Genomic DNA, 22,873 nt, shown 5'->3' on the forward strand with positions numbered 1-22,873 from the left:
CTTGCCTGAGACTAATTATGTGAAATCGGGGAAGACTCTGTCACATTTCCTGTGTGAAACACAAGCAGCAGGTATGCACAGTATACACACTTATTTAAAAAAAAAAAAAAAAAAAAAAAAAAAAAAAAAAAAAAAAAGAGTCAAATTGATTTCACACCTAGGGCTGGTCAATATGTTTATATATCAGGACTTCATATCAAGTCGTGACTTGAAAGAGTGTGATTTTCATATCACAATAGGGTAATGAATAAGCAGCCCTTAAGATTTACAAGAAAATTTTGGCCAATAAAACAAGTGCGCGTGTGTTGGAGTATTTAAAAAAGCAAACGACACTCAACAAGCGGAGTTCTTTTCTTGCTTTGGCCACTTTACATCCAGTGTGTTGTGTTAGCGCCCTCTTCATGACTGTTTGGACTGTTTGGGGGGCTCGGCTGTTTAAATGGGGCATGGCTGAGAGGGGCGTGGTTTTCAGTGGGTATTCTGTAGCTCTCAACCTAAGCTTATTCTAATAATACCACCTTATTCTAATAACAATAAAATCAGACTGTCTGCCACCAACAATCATGCCACAGTCAAAACCACTGAAATCACATTTTTTCCCCTTTCTGAACAGTACCCAAAGCTGCTGGCCCATATCTGCATGGTTTTATGCACTGCACTGCTGCCACAGGATGGGCAGATTAGATAATTGCATGAATAGGTGCACTCATTACCTATATACTGTGTCATGACTTCAGGTATCAGGACTGGCCAGCCTAATCACAACCATGAATCAGTGAGATTTTGAGGTTTTGTCTGTACATTTCCATGCATCCATCATTGTGATGTTAATTGTTGTCCATGACTAGCTTTGTGCTATGTATAGAATGCTAAATGGTAAAACATGGGTATGATTTCCACCCTGGAAACATGTCCAATAAATCTGTAACACTTCCAAATCCGTAATTACACAAACAATAGGAACTTATTTTGAACAATACTCTTAATAGTTGCCATCCAAGATTTCACTAATATAAAAGCGAGCTGGATGTGAGATTCAGAAGCCTCGACTCACACATGTAAACTTTTAATACATCATTACATCAGCAGGGGCAAGGTGGAGGTAGGGTTGCCAGGTCTGTGCAAGAAGAGCATCGACCTACAAACTCCGTGCCTTGCATATGTCTGATACACACAACATAACTATTATTGCAAAATGTATTGTAATATTTTAAAACACAATACAATTGCCATAAATAAAAATAGCAATGATCATTAGTAGAACAAGTTACTCGCGCACAAATACTGGAGGCTACTCACACAGGATCAGGGCATGCACTTATGTGAAAACTCATGTGGTCAGTAATTCATGTATTGGTAAGTAAATAGAATTTATCTGGTGTACGAGAAACACCCAAACTCCTAACCCAGAAAAAAAAACATCCAGCCGTACACACAGCCTTTGAACTACTGCGGGATAAACGGGACCTGGCAACCCTAGTTATAATTCTGCGGCGCGCATCTGGCTTTGACTGAGTAACACTTCACCGCAGGACAGCGTTATTCGAAATAAAAAGCCAGCAATGCAACAAAGCAAAGACATGCATCGCTTCATCGCTTCAAGTCTGAAAACCCATACACACGTCTAAACCAAGTATTAAACCAAGACTGTAAAAGTTGTTGGAAACTTCCACAGGCGCTTCACATATCTGAGCAGAGCTTTACTTCGTCCAAAACACACGCCTGTCAAATCACGCCATAGTTAAGAAAAAGTTTGACCTCGGCCACTACTACATCGGGTAGTAAAATGCTGAAATAAAGCCATCACGCAGATATACTGTGCATCCTTCTGGAGGACACTTAATTACCCAGCTGCTATAACTAATGAAAGGCAAGCAAAGCAATATAGTTAAAAAGGCATAAGAATGTATGCTTCAAATAAACCGGCTTAAATACTCATATTCATTAGTACAAACTGGTTCATTCCGTACCTTGGGAATTAGCCATGACTGCACGCGCTAGGCTGAACTGAATTTCCCCTGACAGCAACAGAGCAGCATGAATGACTGTCAAACTCCTCCAAACTCCTCCTACTACTCCTTCAAACTCCTCCTACTACTCCTTCAAACTCCTCCTACTACTCCTCCAAACTCCTCCTACTACTCCTCCAAACTCCTCTTACTACTCCTCCAACTACTCCTCCAAACTCCTCTTACTACTCCTCCAAACTCCTCCTACTACTCCTCCAAACTCCTCTTACTACTCCTCCAAACTCCTCCTACTACTCCTCCTTCTCCGCCTCGCGCCCATTTTTAGGTAATATTGCACTTGTCATACATCCCACTGGGTAACTATTACAACTTTTGATATCCTAAAATCTCCATCTCTGGATTAATAGTGATTTTTAAAAATAATTATTACTGTATTTATACTGTATAACATTTGCTGTAGGTAACTACTACCATCTTTAAAATGGCACAATTTCAATTTCTGGATTTTTTTAAAGAAAAACATTAAGGTATTCATATTGCATGATTTTAATGTACTATAACCTTCAGCATCTTAAAAATGTCCATTTTAGGATTTTAATTTTTATTATTTTTAGAAAATATTAATTATTGCTATACTAATACTGTACAACATTATATGTAATTTTGCACTTGTAGTAAGTCACACATCCCACTGGGCAAATATTAAACATAAATAAACAACTTTTATATTCAATAGTCTAAAATCTCCATTTCTGGACTTTTTCAGATTTCTTAAAATAGGAATTATTATTGTATTTATACTATATAACATTTATGTACTAGTGCACTTGTTGCAAGTTATACATCCCACTGGCTAAATATAACAGCAAATTTCAATATCTTAATTTCAGTTTGTGGATTTTTACTGGATTTTTAAAGTTAATTATTACTGTACTCATGCTGTACTACTACAACCTTCAGTATCTTAAAAACCTCCATTTGTTTTTTTTTTTAAGTTATGAATTATTATGGTACTGATACTGTAGGATGTGTATGTAATATTGCACTGGTAGTATTTTATATATCCTACTGTTTTGTATCCATACTCTAATATGACCTCATGTCATAATAATACATGAGAATGACTAGAGTAATGCAGAGACACACAGGTATGCTACATTCAGACAGTAAAACTAGCCTATTAACATTACCTAATTTGAGTTTACTGCAGTTAAAATACATTAGTTTGTATTTGTTCACAAGTTCACCGACTGTATCGTAACCACAGTACGTGTGGGTTTTTTTTCCTGGAAATGCACACAAACACGGCAGTGGCTATGTGAGAATGAGATATGACTAACCTAACCAAGCAAAAGCAGTTTACTGACTCACTAACTACTACAGGGTACCCCAGGCGAAACTCCAGATTAAATGTGTAAAACACCCTGCATCCCTTTTCAATTTTAAATCTGAATCAGCGTTTTTTACCCTTATCTCACTCTAGTCTCAAGGCGAGCTAAAACTAGTGATGGGTCGTTCTTGAACGATTCGTTCATTTTGAACGAATCTTTAATGTGACTCGGGAAGAACGAGTCGTCTCGGGGAGTGATTCATTCAGTCGCGCATGCGCAACATCCTATAGGTTCTGTACTGGACTTAGTTCACCTGTTTCGAGTCTTCGAGTCTGAGTCGTTCGTTCATCACGTGACAGTGACAGCCCCATAAGCTTAACCAATGCAGTCTGAGCCGGAAAGAGAATTGATTAGTTCATCTCTCGAGTCTTTCGAGTCGTTAGGTCTTTTGTCACGTGACATGACAGCCTTGGATAGAGAAATTAGTTAATTTACAACCCTCCTTACAAACGGGTGCATAGTAATCATTATTATTCTTATTATTCTTATTATTCTTATTCTTATTATTATTATTATTACTATAACATAACACCACAGATCTTCAAGAAACAGTAACAAAAACATAGTGACAGAAATGAACAGACTTTTTTTATTTCTAGGAAAATGGTTATTACACATCTTTTGATAATTTTATGATAATTCCTAAATATGATCCAACATACAAAAAATACAGTTTTACGTTATTGTATTACTGACTGAGGTACTGATCCGGGAAGTGGTCACGTGACAAAAGAACCAACGACTCAGACCCGAAGACTTGTCAGATAAGAGGTGAGGTGAGCTAATCATAGACTAAAGATCCAGGTAAACAATGAATTAATGTTTTCTGTTTCTTATAGCATTATAGTTTTGTCTTGTTTGTAGTGTGATCAACGTTTGCGTAAGTAGTAGATGTGTTGGGAAGTAACTCGTAACATTTTAATTATATTTTGCTAAAATGAACGAAATGACTCGAAAAAAGATTCGTTCATTTTGCTGAACGAGACTGAAAGGTCCGAGTCGGTAAAATGATCCGAACTTCCCATGACTAACTAAAACTAGGATTATTCTGGGGGTTTGCTTACAGCATGCACTGAGGCGCACTTTATCCAATGGTAACATTTCGCTTAAAACCCGCCCTAAACTTCTGATTGACACTAGATCACTAGCTCACGTCTGTGCTTTAGACTACCAAAGTCCCGCATGCTCGAGCATGAAAATACAGACTGCTCAACTCATCACATTAACTACAGCAGGCTGTGTGCAGTATGAAGTAAAATCAGGGTGCTTACCTTTAACCAGTTCATTTCACTTCTTTATCTATGGGAAGCTTCTGTATTCATCAGGCAAACGAAAAACCGAGTGAAATGTTCAGGATCAGTCGAATAAGACTCCAATAAACCCATCTTCAATTTAGATATCAAAATAAAAAGAATGCAAGACTTTTTCTTTTCTGTATTTCAATCCATTCAACGTTCCATAGCAAGGCTTAAAACAGAGTTAACCACGTGGCGCAGTTTTCCCGCGCTAGTGACGTAACAGGGTCAAAGTCAGGGTGCTGATGTCAGTGCGTGATGACGTCATGAAAAAGAGAGCTGTGTGCAAATCTTCCAGTTGTAATACTTTATGTGGTATTGATTCACGAAATATATGAACAACATTTTCTTAAAAAAGAAAAAACGGGGCCACAATAGTGTTTCAGTGGGTAAAGGAAAGCTTTGATCCTGTGTACAATAAACACAAGGCATGATGACCCTTAAGAAAATCACACTGTGGTTTTTAACCATTGTCGTGAAACCATGGTTACCGTGGTTTTGCAGGTATTCAAGCCATGGCTGTGTAAGAGTAACACTGTAAAAGCTTTGGTCTTTTGTCTCAGGAGGAAATGGTTAGATATACAAAGGGGGGAAAAGCTTTTGGCCTAAAGATGCACTGTATAGCTTGCAACCCATTAGGGGTTACCACAGCAGGTCACTGGTCCGCGTATTTGACATGGCACAGTTTCTACACCAGATGCAACACTCCCCACTTTTTATCTGGGCTTGGGACTGGCACTGAGAGCACACTGTTGCACGCAAGCCTGGGGTCGGTTCCCTGGCCAGGAATTGAACCCAGGCTGCAGTGAGAGTGCTGTGGCCAAACCACTAGCCTTCCAGGGACCCATTCTGCTGCATAAATAGAACTGCAAAATAATTCTGCTTCTGACATTAACCACTGGTTGGCACAATGGCTTAGTGTGCTAACCAACGGAGTTAGCGCATTTGCCTCGCACCTCAAGGGTTGGGGGTTTGAATCCTGCCTCTGCCTTGTGTACCTTGTGTTCTCCCCTGCTTCAGGGGGTTTCCTCTGGGTACTCCGTAACATGTGTTGTAGGCTAATGGGCATGCCAGTAGTGTGTCAAGGGTGTCCTTCACCTCGTGCCCCGAGTTCCCTGGGATAGGCTCCAGGCTCCCCCATGACCCTGTGTAGGATAAGCGGTAGGGAAAATGGATAGATGGACATTAACCAGTGTGCTGATTCGGACAAGGCTATAGTTAGGACAGGCCCGAGTGACTGTGCTTTCAGCTCCAAAGCATTGTGTAAAATATATTTTCCTGCTAGTTGTTTAGTTGGCTACTCGCTCACTTTCAGTAAGCACTTTATCATGGTCAGGATTGTGATGGATCTTGAGGACCCTGAGGCGGGAACACACACTGGAGGAGATGCCAGTCCATCACAGGGCACAAGGCACACACATATTCACACACTCATTCACTCCTAGGGACAATGTATCTTAACCAGTCCACCTACTAGCATGTTTTTGGGAAGTGGGAGAAAACCAGAGAACCTGGAAGAAACTCGGGTGGATATGGGGAGACCATGCACAGAAACTCCACACACACACACATACACACAGTAACCTGGGTTTAGGATTGAACAGGAGACTTTGGAGCTGTGATGGATTAAATTGATTAATTAGACTGATTTTTCCAAAATATGTGTTCTAAGTTTATCCATACAAAATTCTTTCTCTTTTAAGGTCTCCCTAAACATGTCATGCAGCATTATCTGACACAATCCAACTGGATCAATCCTGTAATTCAACAAGGTATTTGCGACGCTAATTTCAATGTTTAAATTATTCAAGCTAAATGAAACCAGTGCTATGATCTGATCAAACTTTCCAAATGTTATCACACAGACTAGCTATAACAGGAAGATTCAGGAAGCTAAGTTGTTTGTGCAATCCTTTACATTTAATAATGACGTTATGAATATTTATGAATATTTATCTGATTCTACTAAGCTTTGCCTGAAATGTGATTATGATATGAGTACAAGGGTTCAAATGCAGACAAAACATTGATTACAAGATTACTAGTTGTGTGTAAGTGGGCTTTCAGCTGGGCAGGAGTTGTCTGGCTGTTAAGTGGAGATTTGTACATTAACTAAAAAAATCAATATGGGATCAGATTTCTTAGTCTCAGGGTCAAGAGTAATTTCTAATGTGTTTTCCAAGTAACCACAGTGTGTGCTCACAGAAGCATTTGCTGCAACAGTTAAACTCATGGCCAGTGTAGAAGGATTTGTTAGTCATTATTTTACTTATTTATTAAAATGTAGAAATATTAGCATAGGTTTATCAGTTATCCATACAAAATGAAGGAATGTCTGCCATTTGAATGCAATAATTTATTTTGAGAGAATCCCACCAAGGCAGTGGGGGCAAAACTGACTCTGAATATCCATTACACAAACTCTGTAGAGGCAATTGATGTGAAATGCAATTCACTTTGTTGGGTGTACGATGCATTTTTGTGGGACATTCCTAGACAGTAGAGTATGTCTTTAATGTAAGTTAAGGTTTTTATAGAACACACTGCTCCAGTAACATATCAAAATTGTTTTATTAAGAAGTTACATTTACACTAATTTAACTATGCATTTGATATGTTTAAAAAAAAATACATTACTGTACATTAAAAAACACACAGGGCCTCTTTTATCAACCTGGGTACAAACAAATTTGTTTTTGAATTGCAGAGCTATTACATAAAAAAAATTAGTATTCATAAAAATCAAGTTATTTCAGAAAACTATTTGTATTCTATGAGAGTTCCAGATTTTGTGTAAATTTAGCTATAAATAAACTCACTTCCGATTGCATGAGTTTGCACAGTTTTATATATAAAATATATTATCAACTTTAAATAGTTTATTTATTTCAATTACACACAGATTTAATGCTTTTGTGAAAATCGGTGATTTCAGATTTAAATTAAAGCAAACCAAAAAAAATTAAAAATACAAATGAAAACAAATAAGGCCATTGAATTAGGACAACAAAAAAATGGCAAAAGAACCGCAGTGCATCAGTACCCATAGGCATCTAGCTCTATGTTTAGTTTTTTAGTTTGGCCTACGCAAATATTTACACAATAAAGGACGGATAAATAAGGGCAGCAGAAAACAGAAGCTTAATTTACAATGATGGTGAAAACATAAAATTAAACATGAAAATTAAAAATTCATCAATCAATACAGTATTATTTCGCATTTTCTTTTTTCCTCAAAATGCAATGGGTAGGCCACCTTACTGCTGCAAAATTTCACAAATACACTTGTCTAAAATCAAGACAATTTGCAGCAATAGGGCCATATAAATTAACCAGCTTAATTCCTTAAAATTTATTACAGAACAAAAACTAATGCAGGTAAACAATGTGAGTAAATGCTATAGAATTAAGTGCTACAGTTAAAATTCAGCAAACACTGTAAAAGCAGAAAATGTACATTATAAAAGTGCAAGAATGAAATTGCATTATCAGATAAAAAGTGCAAAAAAAGCAGACAGTGAGATGATGTCAAGAATTGCCAAGCACATCTACATATGTACAGAAAAGGGACACATGTTTTCTGTTAGTCTATCCACCGTATTTTCTGTGACCTCTGTATCTGAAGATATCTGAAGAATGTTAATTGTTTTTTGAATACTATTCTGAGATGGCATGCACCAGGCAAAACTAATGTTGGGGGTAAGTAAAGAATGTTATAGTCATAACCCACTGAAGACCCCATCTTTGGATTGAACCAAGTACTAATGAACTAATTATTAATGGCTAATCATTAAAGGGTAACAGTTGCCACCATTCAGTAATGTTAGTTGATAGATGTTTGTAAAGGAATGTTATTCAACTAGACCCTAACTAATATCCCTGATACATACAGCCATTGGTACTTTTCCATTTTGCTTAATTGGCTCACACTTGATGGTGCTGGGATTTGAACTCTCAACCTTCTGATCAGTAGCCCAATGCTTTCAAATAAAAGTACCTCATAGCTAAAAATTCATCATAGCCTTTCTGTTGCTAGCTGCAAGACATAAGACAATGCCATGTTTTTTCATGTTCCAGAATGTCTATCATTTCATACATTGGTGTCAACAGCTGTTGGCATAATTTGGCATACTTCACTGGACATTTTGCACATATCCTGCATAGCACATGATGGAATTCTTCCAGATTTGTTGGTGATGGAAGGTGACTCAGGTTATTACAGTTTGCAGAGGTGTAATAGTCAGAAGGCACATGTAGTAGGATGACTCCGATGTGCTCTGCATTGCAACCTGAACAGCACAACTTACAACTGGGTCCCCCTTGAATGGTTCACTGGTGGTCGACAGGGTGATGCGTCAGGAAAAACATCCTTCAATACCAGGGCCGTACAGAACTCTGGTTTATAGGTGTTTCCAAGGCCCGAGTTGTTTCCTGCACAGGAAAATTAGCCTGATCTTCCCCTATTAACAAAAATTGGAGCATTTCTGAGATTAAAATCAACAACACTAAATAAACTGCAGTTGTATTCTTTAAACAGACTTTCCGCATTTGTTTATGGGGGCTACAATGGATGGATGGTCTCTGGTGGTCCCTAATATAAAAGGAGGGCTGAATGATACATCAGTAGACACATTGTAAAAGCTGTGAAAGTCAATTTGAAACAATGTTAAAGATGCTATTAAAAAAAAAAACTCAAATAACTACTCTTCACAACTGTGGTACTAAACATTTTCTGTGTGCAGAAAAGCATCTCAGAATACACAACACATCAAATCTTGAAGTCAGTTTACACACCCATCAGCCAAAAACAAGACTTTTAAGCTACAGCAGGCACAAGCTCACCAAAACTGGACAGCTGAAGATTAGAAAAACATCACCTGGTCTGATGATTCTTGAATTCTGCTGTGACAAGCTGATGATAGAGCTAGAATTTGGCATCAACAGCATGACACCATGGACCCAGCCTGCCTTGTATCACCTGCAATAGTGGTGTAATGATGTGGGAAATGTTTTCTTGGCACACACTAGGCTAGGGATGAATCACTACCATTATTTTTCTCACACCGAGTACAAGTATGGTTTTTACTACTCACCAATACTGATACCAAATGCATCTCAGCTGCATTTCTGCAGCTACTGCAGGGGGAAGAGCAAACAGCACACTTCAATTGTAATGTGTTTTGGCATCGTCAGCATTTAATTTTAAGTTATGAGTAGCTGAATTTATATTTACGCTGATTTTTTTTTTTTGAAAGAGATATTAACTGTTTAATATTTAATGAATAATTAATTAATTAAAGTCTAATGCAAGAGCTAACAAATCTCCCACTGAAAACCATAAGCTGATGTAAATCTCCCATTAACTAATTACTGAGACATTTTTGCTAAACTGTAATGAAGAGGACACTTAAACAACAGGATGTAAGCACACAAAACACCAAATGAAGTCGTCACTAAGACTTACTTGCTCTCAAGCTCACCCCAAGGCTATTTTGTACATAGTGATGTGCCAGCTTTATTTATAAAACCATTCATCTAGAAGACTAACAGGAGACAGTGGGACAGTACATAACCCATACAGCCGTGTTTGGTTCCCATGTTGGTGTGTAATAAGTATCATTGTATACAAACACTTTGTTATGTAGCTACAGGTTATACAATCAAAGTTTATAGATTGTGATGTTAAGTCCACAGCTTATAAAAGAGTGTGTGGAATGAATGGCCTTTATGTGATGAGTCTGGGTATGATTTGGCCTTGTATTTGTATTGTACTAATATTAATCAGGGATGTCGCTGAACATTTTTTTTTCACTGGTTTAAATAGTGGCCAAGAAAAAGCACAAACGTACATGTTCATGCACTTAGACTAAGCTCATTCTTTTTAACATTAGTTATATTAGTTACTTCTGATTGAGTAGAAGAGTAAATCAGCATGGCATCAATCTGATACCTATACCAGTATAGGTAGCGATGCATTACCACATTTGGTCGTTAATAACCAACTGAACATCATCTGAATGCCACAGACTATCTGTGTATTGTAGCCAACCATGTGTATCCCTTTATGGTGAGATTTGCAGCATTTCCATGGATTCATGTTTTCGGGTGCCAGATTTTGTCCCTACATCTGGGTGCTTCAGCAGAAATCAAGATTCATCAAACCAGGCTACTCCCCCCATCCCCCCATGTTGTGCATTCTGAGATGGTTTTCTGTTCACCACAATTGTACAGAGTGTGTATCTGAGTTATTGTAGCCTTTTTGTCAGTTTGAACCAGTCTGGCCATTCTCCATTGACCTCTATCATCAACAAGGTGTTTCTTTCTGCAGAACTTCCGCTCACTGGATGTTTTTTTATTTATTGCACTATCCTGAGTAAACTCTAGAGACTGTGATGCATGAAAACCCCAGGATATCAGCAGTTATAGAAATTGTCTGGCACCAACAGATATATCATGGTCAAAATCACTGAGATCACATTTTTTCCCCATTCTGATCTTTGATGTGAACATTAACTGAAGCTCTTGACCTGTATCTGCATGATTTTGTGCATTGCACTGCTGCCACATGATTGGCTGATCAGATAATTGCATGAATGCTTAGGTGTACAGGTGTTCCTAATAAAGTGCTCAGTGAGTGTATATTTCCACTGTGGAAGGCTTGAAAGCGTCAGTTTATGTTAGCTACTCTCAGTTATGAGAACTATTTTCTACTGTTGTATTTAATTCGATAAATTACTGTATATCATTACTGTGTACAATTTGTGCACAAATGAATTCACCTGACTCTCCACAGCCACACATGAGGACTCGGAGGACTGCTTCTAGCATGCATTGAATCCAAGTGGACCTGGGAACTGGAGAGGAAAAATAAGGAATAAGTGCGGTACTGAGAAACCCAATAAGCTACAAGGTTTTTTCTCAGGAAAATATTTCTCCGGAATGCAAAAATACTCCATTCCATTATGAAAATAATTAAATTAAAATAAGGCATTGAAATTAATTCAGGGGTTTCCTGAAGTGTCTTGGTGGTGAAATTCACAGTTTGTAATTAATTCTGTTTGCAGTATTTAAAGTTTAATGTAATGAACTGTCACATCACTGTCATCTCTTGTAAACCTTGATGTTATTAACAGTAACATAATAGCAAAGACAATGAAATACAGGCCTTGTACCAGGTTAAATAATATTTTTCGATTCAATTTTACTCATTTTACACTTTTTATTTATGAACTTTACACCTTCAGAACACATTAGGTTCAATTATTTATACATTATGTCTCGACCTGCTTGTTTATGAATTAGTGAGTTTTGGACTAAATCGATTCATTTTAAATGACCAGTCAAAAGGCTTATAACAATAAGAACTCAATAATAACGCTAACAGTTTTGATAAGGGTGGGTTGGGATATCATATCTAGCACTGTAACTTGGAGCAGCACTCTTTTAAAGGCTTTCCTGTCGTCCATCTTGTATCGGGTACCTCTGTCAGAAGTTAACCAAAGTATTTGACGACATATTGATACCAAAACTCACAAACAAAGCACGGGACACTCAAATGTAGTTTGTTAAAGCTGTTAAGGCAAAAAGAAAGAATGAAAACTTGTTTTAATCACATTGTTCACTCTACAATAATAATAATAACAACAACAACACGGAGCCGAGCGATGGCTTTCTCACACGCTTGTCGCCCCATATAGGGCTTCCTGAGACCATAAACCCGATTTATTTACCATCTGCAATACAGCTTTATCTCTGAAACTTCTGTGAAGCTGTTTTCACGAAACAAGCATAACGTCAAAATGAGCTGTTAGAGATATTTTACCACGTTGTCAGATTTGTTTACGTGAGTGCGTCACAGCTAGCTAAAACTGCCAACAATAAAACATGACCACCGGCGGATTACTAAAGTAAAAGTAATGTTTCGTCCACCGTAATAACTGATAGCGACCAATAAACCCAAGAGATGTACTAAAACCGGCAGGTTTAAATCGTTTAACTCGAGCTCCACTCCCAGGGGATTTCCTGGAAGCGCTCGCTGATTGAAGCACACTTTATCTGTCAGAAGTCGGCGGTGAGTGCGGACGCCAAGGCGGCTCGAGTTAAAACACACCACCTGGTAACTAATGCGTTGCGTCGATTTACTACTTACTGCTTCCATTGGACTCCATGACAAGCTTTTCGCGAATGACTCAGATCAAACTAGCCGCGGGACGCCTACTCTCTATTTTCCCTCTCTCGCGCGCTACATTCGCACTGCTTCCACGTGACTGTCTGACTGACGTATAACAGTGACGTTTCCTGTTGGCCAATAGAATGGCAGGAAGGTACCTCAGAGTCTGCATGGCTGCTACAAAAGAGTTCATTAAAAATCCCCCTGGATAAAAATGCTCGCTCCTGCATAGTGATATTTGACCGCAAAGATCCAGTTTAGAGACAATTCTCGGTCTCTCTCTCTATTAAACATTCAAGCTATTAGATGGTAGTTGGAGGTAGATCTGCCTGCTGCTATTACTGCAAACCAAGTGGCTTATAGTGTTACTTACCTTCAAGCAAAAGAGCGTCCCCTCATTGTCATCCGATTTGTTTCTGCTTTTCAAATAAATTAAATACAAAGCGGAACATCCAAAATGCGTTGAATAAAATGTATTCCATAGATGCATCTTCAGCCCCTTCAACTCACAAAACTAACTAAGCAATCCAAATTCATACTTTAAAATGAATGCCACGAAATTTCTAAATTTTGCAACTATATTAGCAAAACATGAGATGCATGAGACGCTGCACCTTTGCTGTGGATTGAGTGAATGAAGCTCTGCGCGCGAAGAGTTCCCGCGTAAATGACGTAATCAGTAAGCGGCAGTCAGGCGACGTTGCTCCGCCTTTCTATTTTCTTGCACGATTAATGGTTTGTTTAAACAGGCAGTCAAACTTCTTTTTTTTTTTTCGCTAATGTGTACAATTTTATTAAATTACATCTACCCAGACCCAAATTCAATGACATGAACGTCAGCATAAATCATATGAGTGTTACTTTCTTGTAGGTCATATAGTTATCAACAGAAGCGGAAAAAAATATATTGTATGAAAAGAAAGCGCCTTTTAAATGTTAAAGCAGCGCTTGAAGGAAGGCACAAGGAGACCACGCCCACGCTTCGTTTGATTGGTGCATTGTGTTACACCCACAAGGGAAGTACAAGGCCGCATACTACCGTACTAAGCTGAAGTTGATATAGTAGTATGTAAGACAGGGCGGCAGTGTTTATGTGTACTGTTTAGTGCGTTAGTGCGATGTTGCGTCATTCAGCGCCGCGGTCTCCGGTCAACGTCACTGATTTGTGTAACACGTTTCTTTGGGCTTTGACAGCAGAAGCGCCATGGCACTTCGCTCGATTTTTGGTCAGATTAAAACTCCTCTAAGAGAAATTCTGAAGAGCCAGAATGTCATTTCGAGTCGAGCTTGTGCCGCTATCGCGCACGCGAGGTCTGTGCTGGAGGGCGAGCTGGAGACGATCCGCGCTGCAGGGACGTGGAAGGGGGAGAGAGTCATTACATCCAGTCAGGGACCGCATATCAGCGTGGACGGCAGTCGTGGCGGTGAGCGATGGGCTTTTTCCTGCAAAACCACGAATTATTCATGCTTATACATGACACAAGATATCGCAGTGGCCTCTCTGGAGCATGTGCTTAAGCTGTCCAAAGAGAGAAGTTAAACTCTTTTCACTTGATTTCACAAGTGCAAAATGTCTGTGTGTGTGTGTGTGTGGAAAGTCAGGAAAAGTATTTCATGGTATGTATTTATTTCACTGACAAAGGGCAAGAAACTTTGACCACTCTAAATTAAGACTTTAACACCACAAAGAAAGTAAAGACAAAAGGTTGAGGAGTAACTCTCTTTAAAATGACAGTTTTGAATAATGAACAGTACAATGTTTTTCCCCAGCTGTGTGAGAAATACATATAAATGGCACTTTTGAACACCCCTACAACGGGTCATACCATCTCTTAGTTTTTAGCAATGCCTCAGGCTTGGCTTTGTTACATAAGCATTCATTTTGTGTGAATGAGTTCAACAGCTAATCCAAATGTCATTGTAGAATTCACAATGTTTAAATTCAGACACGCCAAGACTGGATATCACGTTTAATACTATATTTTCCTGAATCTCTCATTGTATAAGACAACTTAGCTAGCTTATGTCACTGTTAGCTACACTCACTTCGTTAGCTGGTCTATTGTTTTCTGGTCTCGTGTCCAAAGAGCCACAATGGCACTAATACAAACACCAACAGCAGCACAACAGCTTAGATTTCTCATGTGTTCTTCTGTAGACACAAACTCAGTCCGGTATAGCCAGTGAGTAAATATTTTCCATTTGTGGACCAGAAGAGTCTTCAGTTGACCCATCATTGTTTAATGTGATTGTTTTTTGCTTATATCTATACACATTTCAGATATATTGAACTTCTGTGCCAATAACTATCTGGGCCTGTCCAGTCATCCAGAGGTGATTCAGGCTGGAATTGAGGCACTGCAAAAATATGGAGCTGGGCTGAGTTCAGTCAGGTTCATCTGCGGGACACAGGTGAAGAAAGAGATCATTAGAAAAATTAATGAAATGTCACTAATGACACTATGACTATTGTGACCAGACAAATTATTTTTCTTTCCTTTTTTTTTTTTTTTTTTAAATAAACCAGGATCTTCATAAGCACTTAGAGCAGAAGCTAGCTCAGTTCCATGAAAGAGAAGACTGCATCCTGTATGCAAGCTGCTTTGATGCCAATGCTGGTCTCTTTGAGGTATTTCAACCATTAGATGCATTTTGTTACTATAAGAATATTTGTGCTCTGTCCCATTCTTATCTTATCTCATCACCTTAAGGGTTCAGCTGGAGTGCCAGGGACAAACGGATTTTGAGTCTGGGCTGTTATATATATATATAATATTTATATATTATTATTATTATTATTATTATTATTAATGGTTGGCCAGTGGGCAAATAGGTTCAACAACCAAAAAAAAGAGAAACTCTACTCCTTATCGACTTTCTTAAAACAAGTTTTATTTGGTGTGTACAGTACTGTACAAAAGTCTTAGGCACATGCAAAGAAATGCTGTGGAGCAACGATGGCTTCAAAAATAATGAAATTAATTGTTCCTACTTTTAAAAAAATACTATAAAGAGCAGTAAACAGTAATAAATGAAACAAAGTCAATATTTCATGTGATGACCCTTTGCTTAAAAAATTGTAGTCTCAGGAAGAATTTGTGCAGTTTTATAAGGAAATTAGCTGTAAGTTTTACTGAGGATCTTAAAGAACCAGTGACAGTTCTTCTGGAGACTTTGACTGTCGCACCTGCTTCTTATTTTTGCAGCAAAACCCAGCAGACTTCATTATGTTTTTTGTCTGCAAAGTGTCTCTTATGTAATATGCTGCTTTCATTACTGACATACAAACATTTTTCTATAACGTTTAATTTTGTGCTGGAAAACTAATGTTTGGAAATTTAAAATGTTTTGTACTGACTCGATAATGTAGAAATTTGTACTAAAAATAATAGGGTTCCTAAGACTTTTTCACTGTACTGTATGTTTAAATGTTACGAACTTTATGGTGGCGGAACACACTTCAATAGCGCATACTGCTCGACCGAATCCGCCGCCTGCTGCACTACACACACTGGCAGAGCAAGTTCCTGCTGATGGTAGAACAATGTTTACTAGATAGTCTTTTCAGAATCAGAAACACTCAGGTATGTGAAAAACATTGATGAAACTGAAAATACACTTATATATTGTTATAAGTTATATATTGTAATTCCTCCTAGCACAGCATGCACAGTATGCAGCCTTGCAAATCAGGTATATCCAAAGAAAATAAAGGTCCTAGCCTGACTCAAATAATATCTTTCTCATGCAGGCAAACATAGCAAACCACATCACATTGCCAAAACGCTGGTCAGTGGCTTGCTGATGTTTACTGAAGGTGCAAAATCCATGTGTACTACATGATATTCGTTCGTTCCCCTCCTACCCATAGGTATTAATGCACTTAACCGGCTAACTAGTTCATCATAAGATATTACATTATGTTAGTTTCCACTTTTTAATCAAGTCAAATACACTATATTGCCAAAAGTATTGGGACACCCCTCCAAATCATTGAATTCAGGTGTTCCAATCACTTCCATGGCCACAGGTGTATAAAATCAAGCACCTAGGCATGCAGACTGCTTCTACAAACATTTGTGAAAGAATGGGTCACTCTCAGGAGCTCAGTGAATTCACTGAGTGCAATAAGTCCATTCGTGAAATTTCCTCACTACTAAATATTCCACGGTTATGTTAGTGGTATTATAACAAAGTGGAAGCAATTGGGAACAACAGCAACTCAGCCACAGAGTGGTAGGCCACGTAAAATCACAGAGCGGGATCTGAGTGCATACTGAGTCGCCAACATTTTGCAGAGTCAATAGCTACAGACCTCCAAACTTCGTGTAGCCTTCAGATTAGCCCAAGAACAGTATATAGAGAGCTTCATGGAATGGGTTTCCATGGCCGAGCAGCTGCATCCAAGCCTTCCATGACCAAGTGCATTGCAAAGTGTCGGATGCAGTGGTGTAAAGCACACTGCCACTGGTGTGTCGGATGCAGTGGTGTAAAGCACACCGCCACTCCACTGCCACTCTAGAGCAGTGGAGACGTGTTCTCTGGAGTGACAAATCACGATTCTCTGTCTGGCAATCCGATGGACGAGTCTGGCTTTGGCGGTTGCCAGGAGAACGGTACTTGCCTGACGGCATTGTGCCAAGTGTAAAGTTTGGTGGAGGGGGGATTATGGTGTGGGGTTGTTTTTCAGGGGTTGGGCTTGGCCCCTTAGTTCCAGTGAAAGGAACTCTTAATGCTTCAGCATACCAAGATATTTTGGACAATTTCATGCTCCCAACTTTGTGGGAACAGTTTGGAGCGGGCCCCTTCCTGTTCCAACATGACTGCGCACCAGTGCACAAAGCAAGGTCCGTAAAGACATGGATGTACGAGTTTAGTGTGGCGGAACTTGACTGGCCTGCACAGAGTCCTGAAAGCCGATAGAACACCTTTGGGATGTATTAGAGCGGAGATTGCGAGCCAGGCCTTCTCGTCCAACATCAGTGCCTGACCTCACAAATGTGCTTCAAGAAGAATGGTCAAACATTCCTAAACCTTGTGGAAAGCCTTCCCAGAAGAGTTGAAGCTGTTATAGCTGCAAAGGGTGGGCCAACTCCATATTAAACCCTACGGATTAAGAATGGGATGTCATTAAAGTTCATGTGCATGTAAAGGCAGACGTCCCAAAACTTTTGGCAATATAGTGTAGGTTTCCACACAACCGAAATATGGATCTGGGCATCACATTAGAACTTTCACTTTCCAGGTGGGCTAGCTAATGCATTTATCATTTGTCCACTCTTGAGCTTATATAATCTTATTGTGTTATATGTATACGCATACGCAGGCTATTTATCCCTGTTAAATAAGCCATGTGATATCTTCTTGAATGTAATATGAAAATGTTTCTTGATTCTAGGTCCTGCTGGGCCCAGATGATGCTGTGTTATCTGATGAACTGAACCATGCCTCAATCATCGACGGAATTAGACTGTGTCGGGCGCAAAGGTTCCGCTACAAGCACATGAACCTGGATGATTTGGAGGAAAAGCTGAAAGAGTCCCAGGTAGACACATGCTGTTGTATTCACACTCAGTAGCAAAGTCACTAGCTAAGCTAGGCTAACACCCTGATGACTGTCTTAAGGTAAGAGGATATACTTCCTGCCAGATTAGCATAGTTACCTTGTTGGAAATGGCTGGAATGCACTGCAGAATAAGCATGGTTCTATGAAAAACAGCAGGGATCACTTCATGAAGGTTTTAGATGTGTGTCGTTGTCAGGCACGGCTCTGAATGGTGTCCAAAAAAGGTTGCTAAAACCTTTAATTAAGCAGAAAATTGTCAGCCATGACTAAAAATACAAGTATATTTCTATTTATAAAGGAAGCAGCTGAACCACAATCCAATTTGACATTTTATTCCTCTACTGTCTTCAGGCATGAATAAATTGTGCTTATGCATAGCAATGCATCTTCAGAAATGCACATACAGTATCTATAGGTTGTACAAGTATATATTTTTTACTGAAAACAAATTCTGCAAAATCGAGGTGGCCACCAGTTACATCAGTCCTCTGTACCTCATCTCTGATCACTTTTGCTCAATCTGTTGTTCAAAACTTTCAACGTATAACAGATGGAAGAACGTTAACCACATAAATACTCAGTCAAATCAGAAGCATGTATTAGAATCTAATAGACAGGGATAAAATCATTGAATATTTTTTGCACCCCGAATAATATATGCCCTATTTTTCACACCTAGTCCTGCCGACTGAGGCTGGTGGTAACTGATGGTGTGTTCTCTATGGATGGTGACGTGGCTCCACTGGTGGGTATCTGTGATCTCGCTGAGCAGTATGGAGCGTTGGTCTTTATCGATGAATGCCATGCAACAGGATTCTTGGGTCCTCGTGGCCGGTGAGTAGAAGACAATGATGTGGAGACACCAGCTACATATGTAATAAACATTTATCATAGAAAAACAGTGCATACTGCACAGCTAAATTCTAGTCTAGTGATTCATCAATGTTTTAGGTAATGACCTTGATACAAAAAGTCCCTTAGCGCAGGTCAGCCTATTACTCTGCATGTTGTCTAGTGTAATGATTCTGAGAATGGTGTCTGTATTTTCATCCAGAGGTACTGATGAGCTGCTGGGGGTGATGGACAGAGTGCACATAGTGAACTCCACTCTGGGAAAAGCTCTTGGAGGGGCAGCAGGTAAGTACAACTTTCAGTTCTTGCTTCATTTCCACATAAAGTGGGTCTGGTGAGACTGTTTTGATACTGGTTAATGCCTTATTAATGTGTGTTTTTTACATACTTCGGATTAGCTCATCAGCCTAAAAATGAAGGTCGTTGACATCTCTTTGACATTCACCACTGACATAATATTCACATGAAATATGAATGTTTAATATAAATTACATTTCTGTATTTGTAAGGTAATTTTAGTAGATACTTTGGATTGAAATAAATCAATCATTATAGATACATTAAGAAAAAGCTTTTTTTTTTTATTCGGACTGCTTCACTCTGGAAATGCACCTTTTGTCTTTAGTTGCAGTTTAACTGGGAGAAATTCAAATAAACAAATCCACTGCAAGTAACTGTTACATTCCAACTGTAAGTACTATGGAGAGGTCTATGAAAATCTGCTTATGGAAAGCTACCACTGAGGTTTTTGAGGACCAGCATTGACTCTGCAGTCTGTTTCAATGTTTGTTTTTTGATATGCCATATAAATATATAATCCTAACCCTAAAGATGTCCTTCATTCTTTCAGGTGGTTACACAGTCGGACCAAAACCTTTAATTGACCTACTCAGGCAGCGCTCTCGTCCTTATCTCTTTTCCAACTCTCTCCCTCCTCCGGTGGTGGGCTCTGCCACACGTGCAGTGGAACTACTGCTGGCATCCAATGAAATTGCACAGAGCATGGCTGCCAAAACCATGAGGTAGGAGTTGAGGGTAGGAATAGATGATAGGGCAGGAGCACTGCAGGGAGAGTTGCACAGACTAGGGTTTATCTTATAGTGGCAGATAGATAAGCATTCTGTGTTTGGGCAAGTGAAAATCAGCCAAGTTCATGTTACATAATGATCTCTATGCTGACTAAGAAACAAGGCAGTTTTCTTTAAATGCTCTTGTGGCAAATGACTCAGTCCAAGGATTTGAGTTTTATAACACCTTGACCAAAGTAAACCCTGTGAATGAAAACGTCTCTGATTACTTCCACCAGGTTTAGAAACAGCATGACAAAGGCAGGGTTCACCATCGCAGGCACAGCTCATCCCATCTGCCCAGTGATGCTGGGAGATGCTCGTCTGGCTTCCATCATGGCTGATGACATGCTTAAACTGGGTAAGACCTCTGATTTAACAGCTTTCTGCAATTTTATAGTAACCTTTTAACTTGAAATTACCATGTGGGAGGATATCATCTCCAGTGAATTATAGATGATTTAACAAAAATATAAATAAAAATATATTTTGCAGTTGTACTACACAGTATGATAGGAGTGGAGAAAAGGATGCTGCATTGCTCATTTAAGCCAGTATTTTCTTTTTCTCTTCTCTTGTCCTCAGGAGTGTATGTGATTGGATTCTCTTATCCCGTGGTTCCCAAAGGAAAAGCTCGTATCCGGGTCCAGATCTCGGCTGCGCACACTGAGTCAGATATAGATCGTGCTGTAGATGCCTTCATACAGACTGGCCGAAAACATGGAGTTATATCATAGTGTTATACTCAGCTATTAGTAGAACTGGGTGCCTTTAATAGAATTACATGGTGGCTTTAAAGAAATGGACTGTTACAGTGAGACTTAACATTAGCTTGGCAATTCTGCTGAGATGCATAGGGTGAAAATGAATGAGTTTGCAGTAATAAATGCTTTTCTCAGTATTTCATCTGCCCATCTTGTCTTTTTTGTTTTTATTTTGTGTATACAATAAAAAAAACTGAGTACACCGATTATTCCACGTTTGTTGGAATTAGACACATTTGTAATTTGTGTCACATTTACTCAAAGCGTGTATTCATTCAAAGTTGTGTCATTTAAATGCTCTTTGTTAACTTTTCCATATGTAAACCTCAGTAAATTGGTGGATTAAGAAGCAAAACAGACTAATTTCTAAGAAGTGCACTAGGAAAGATATGATGGTTACAGGGAGTTAATTGATAATGCGGGATTTCTAAAACTCCTGTGAAACTTGAGGCAGAAGACAGGAATCCCTGAATCTTCTATGATTTTTGACAAAAACCAGGTTATATGGTTAGTAGTGTAGTGTATTTTGAGCATAAATTCTTTATTAAATAACAGACAGACAGAGAAAGTATAGCATATGGGAACATCTGGCCTTTGATTTAAATAGTTTGACTAAGAAATCCAAATTTAGCATAAATGAACTAACTCCATAGTCTGTATTGCAAACATGAAAAGAGTCTGTCATGAAGGAGGACACAGATGTAGCAGATTGGGAGATGGCCTGCTTTAAAGCACAGTCAGTAAATAGCAGATTCAGATTACTACACTACAAATGGTTAATGAGAACTTACTTTACTCCAGTGAGACTGAAATGGATTTCCCCTGATATCCCAGATATTTGTGTTAAGTCTATGGAAACGCCTTAATCCATTGTCTATGGGAATGTCCAGAGATACAGTACTTTTGGAAGGAGGTTGTTACATGCATAACTTATGTAATCAGAAATTAAATCCCTTTTCAAGCGAAACTATGTGTACTTAGAATTTATCCAGAGGATTAGGTGGCTACTTTGCAGCAGTGGTTGCTTATTGATTTTGTTCTTTTTCAAGCCAGAAGGATAAGTGTACTTCTCTGGAAAAAAAAATTGGAACCAGCTTCCATAACAATGTGGGCAAAGGAGCTGACAGCTAGTCTTGAATCTGGAGAAACTGACATATCTTGTTAAAGGCAAAGGAGAATATTTGTCACTTTTAGAGAATTTTATACAAATTATACAGTGCATGTATAAGATGGCCCACTTTATTACTTTTTTATTGATTGATCGATTTACCAATTTATTTATTTATTTATTCACCCATTTATCTATTTATTTAAATATTAATATTAATTAATTAATTATATTGTTTTGTACTTTTCTGTTGTAACTGTATGTTTGTTACTGTTATTGATATTATAAAAGCAATTAAAAAATGAATGAAAAGAGTCTGGGGGTTACTCTGGTACAGGATGACTGCACTTCATTGAACTAAACTTGCTCTAGGTCAAAATCAAAATGAAATCGTTAAAATATCAAAATAAATCTGACATATGCTTTTGATCATAAACGTCAAAGTGCTGTCAAAGGTAACAATTTTGAGATTAAAATGTACAGTCACATTAAACTTCATTACTCCCCCGCAGTGCGCCATTTCACGCCATAACCTCTTTGGCAAACGCCATTATTGTTCACGGCTCAGAACTTTTCGCGCCACGACAGTCATTTAGCCCCGCCCCCTTTGGCGTACACGAAGCGGTGAACCAATGAGCCAATCAGGTTGTGAGCAGTAGGTGGAGTCTAACTGCAAACAGAGGCGGTCGC

General features: G+C 38.7%; 1 protein-coding gene and 1 long non-coding RNA gene across 2 annotated transcripts; one reads left to right on the forward strand and one right to left on the reverse strand.

Moving 5' to 3' along the window:
- Nucleotides 1-5,266: 5,266 nt before the first annotated feature.
- LOC113527962 (uncharacterized) lies at nt 5,267-13,716 on the reverse strand. Its single transcript, XR_003402897.3, has 3 exons — nt 13,200-13,716; nt 11,436-11,510; nt 5,267-9,116 (listed from the first exon to the last, which is right to left on the reverse strand). It is a non-coding gene; the product is annotated as an uncharacterized LOC113527962 (long non-coding RNA).
- A 234-nt stretch (nt 13,717-13,950) lies between these two features.
- Nucleotides 13,951-21,281, forward strand: gcat (glycine C-acetyltransferase). The gene is made up of 9 exons (XM_026916066.3): nt 13,951-14,250; nt 15,108-15,238; nt 15,354-15,455; nt 18,225-18,371; nt 19,072-19,226; nt 19,447-19,529; nt 20,095-20,266; nt 20,551-20,672; nt 20,897-21,281. The coding sequence occupies exons 1-9, from the start codon at nt 14,031-14,033 to the stop codon at nt 21,046-21,048; spliced, it is 1,284 nt and encodes a 427-aa protein (XP_026771867.1). The 5' UTR covers nt 13,951-14,030; the 3' UTR covers nt 21,049-21,281.
- The last annotated feature ends 1,592 nt before the right edge of the window (nt 21,282-22,873 follow it).

The sequence above is a fragment of the Pangasianodon hypophthalmus genome, chromosome 13, assembly GCF_027358585.1.
Source record: "Pangasianodon hypophthalmus isolate fPanHyp1 chromosome 13, fPanHyp1.pri, whole genome shotgun sequence".
In the NCBI taxonomy this organism is placed as follows: domain Eukaryota; kingdom Metazoa; phylum Chordata; class Actinopteri; order Siluriformes; family Pangasiidae; genus Pangasianodon; species Pangasianodon hypophthalmus.

Excerpts from the sequence above, each read along its gene's own strand:
- gcat (XM_026916066.3), top strand. The coding sequence starts at position 14,031 with ATGGCACTTCGCTCGATTTTTGGTCAGATTAAAACTCCTCTAAGAGAA. Across the intron at positions 15,456-18,224 it reads CCAATGCTGGTCTCTTTGAG|GTCCTGCTGGGCCCAGATGA; the intron begins GTATTTCAACCA and ends TCTTGATTCTAG. Across the intron at positions 18,372-19,071 it reads AAAAGCTGAAAGAGTCCCAG|TCCTGCCGACTGAGGCTGGT; the intron begins GTAGACACATGC and ends TTTCACACCTAG.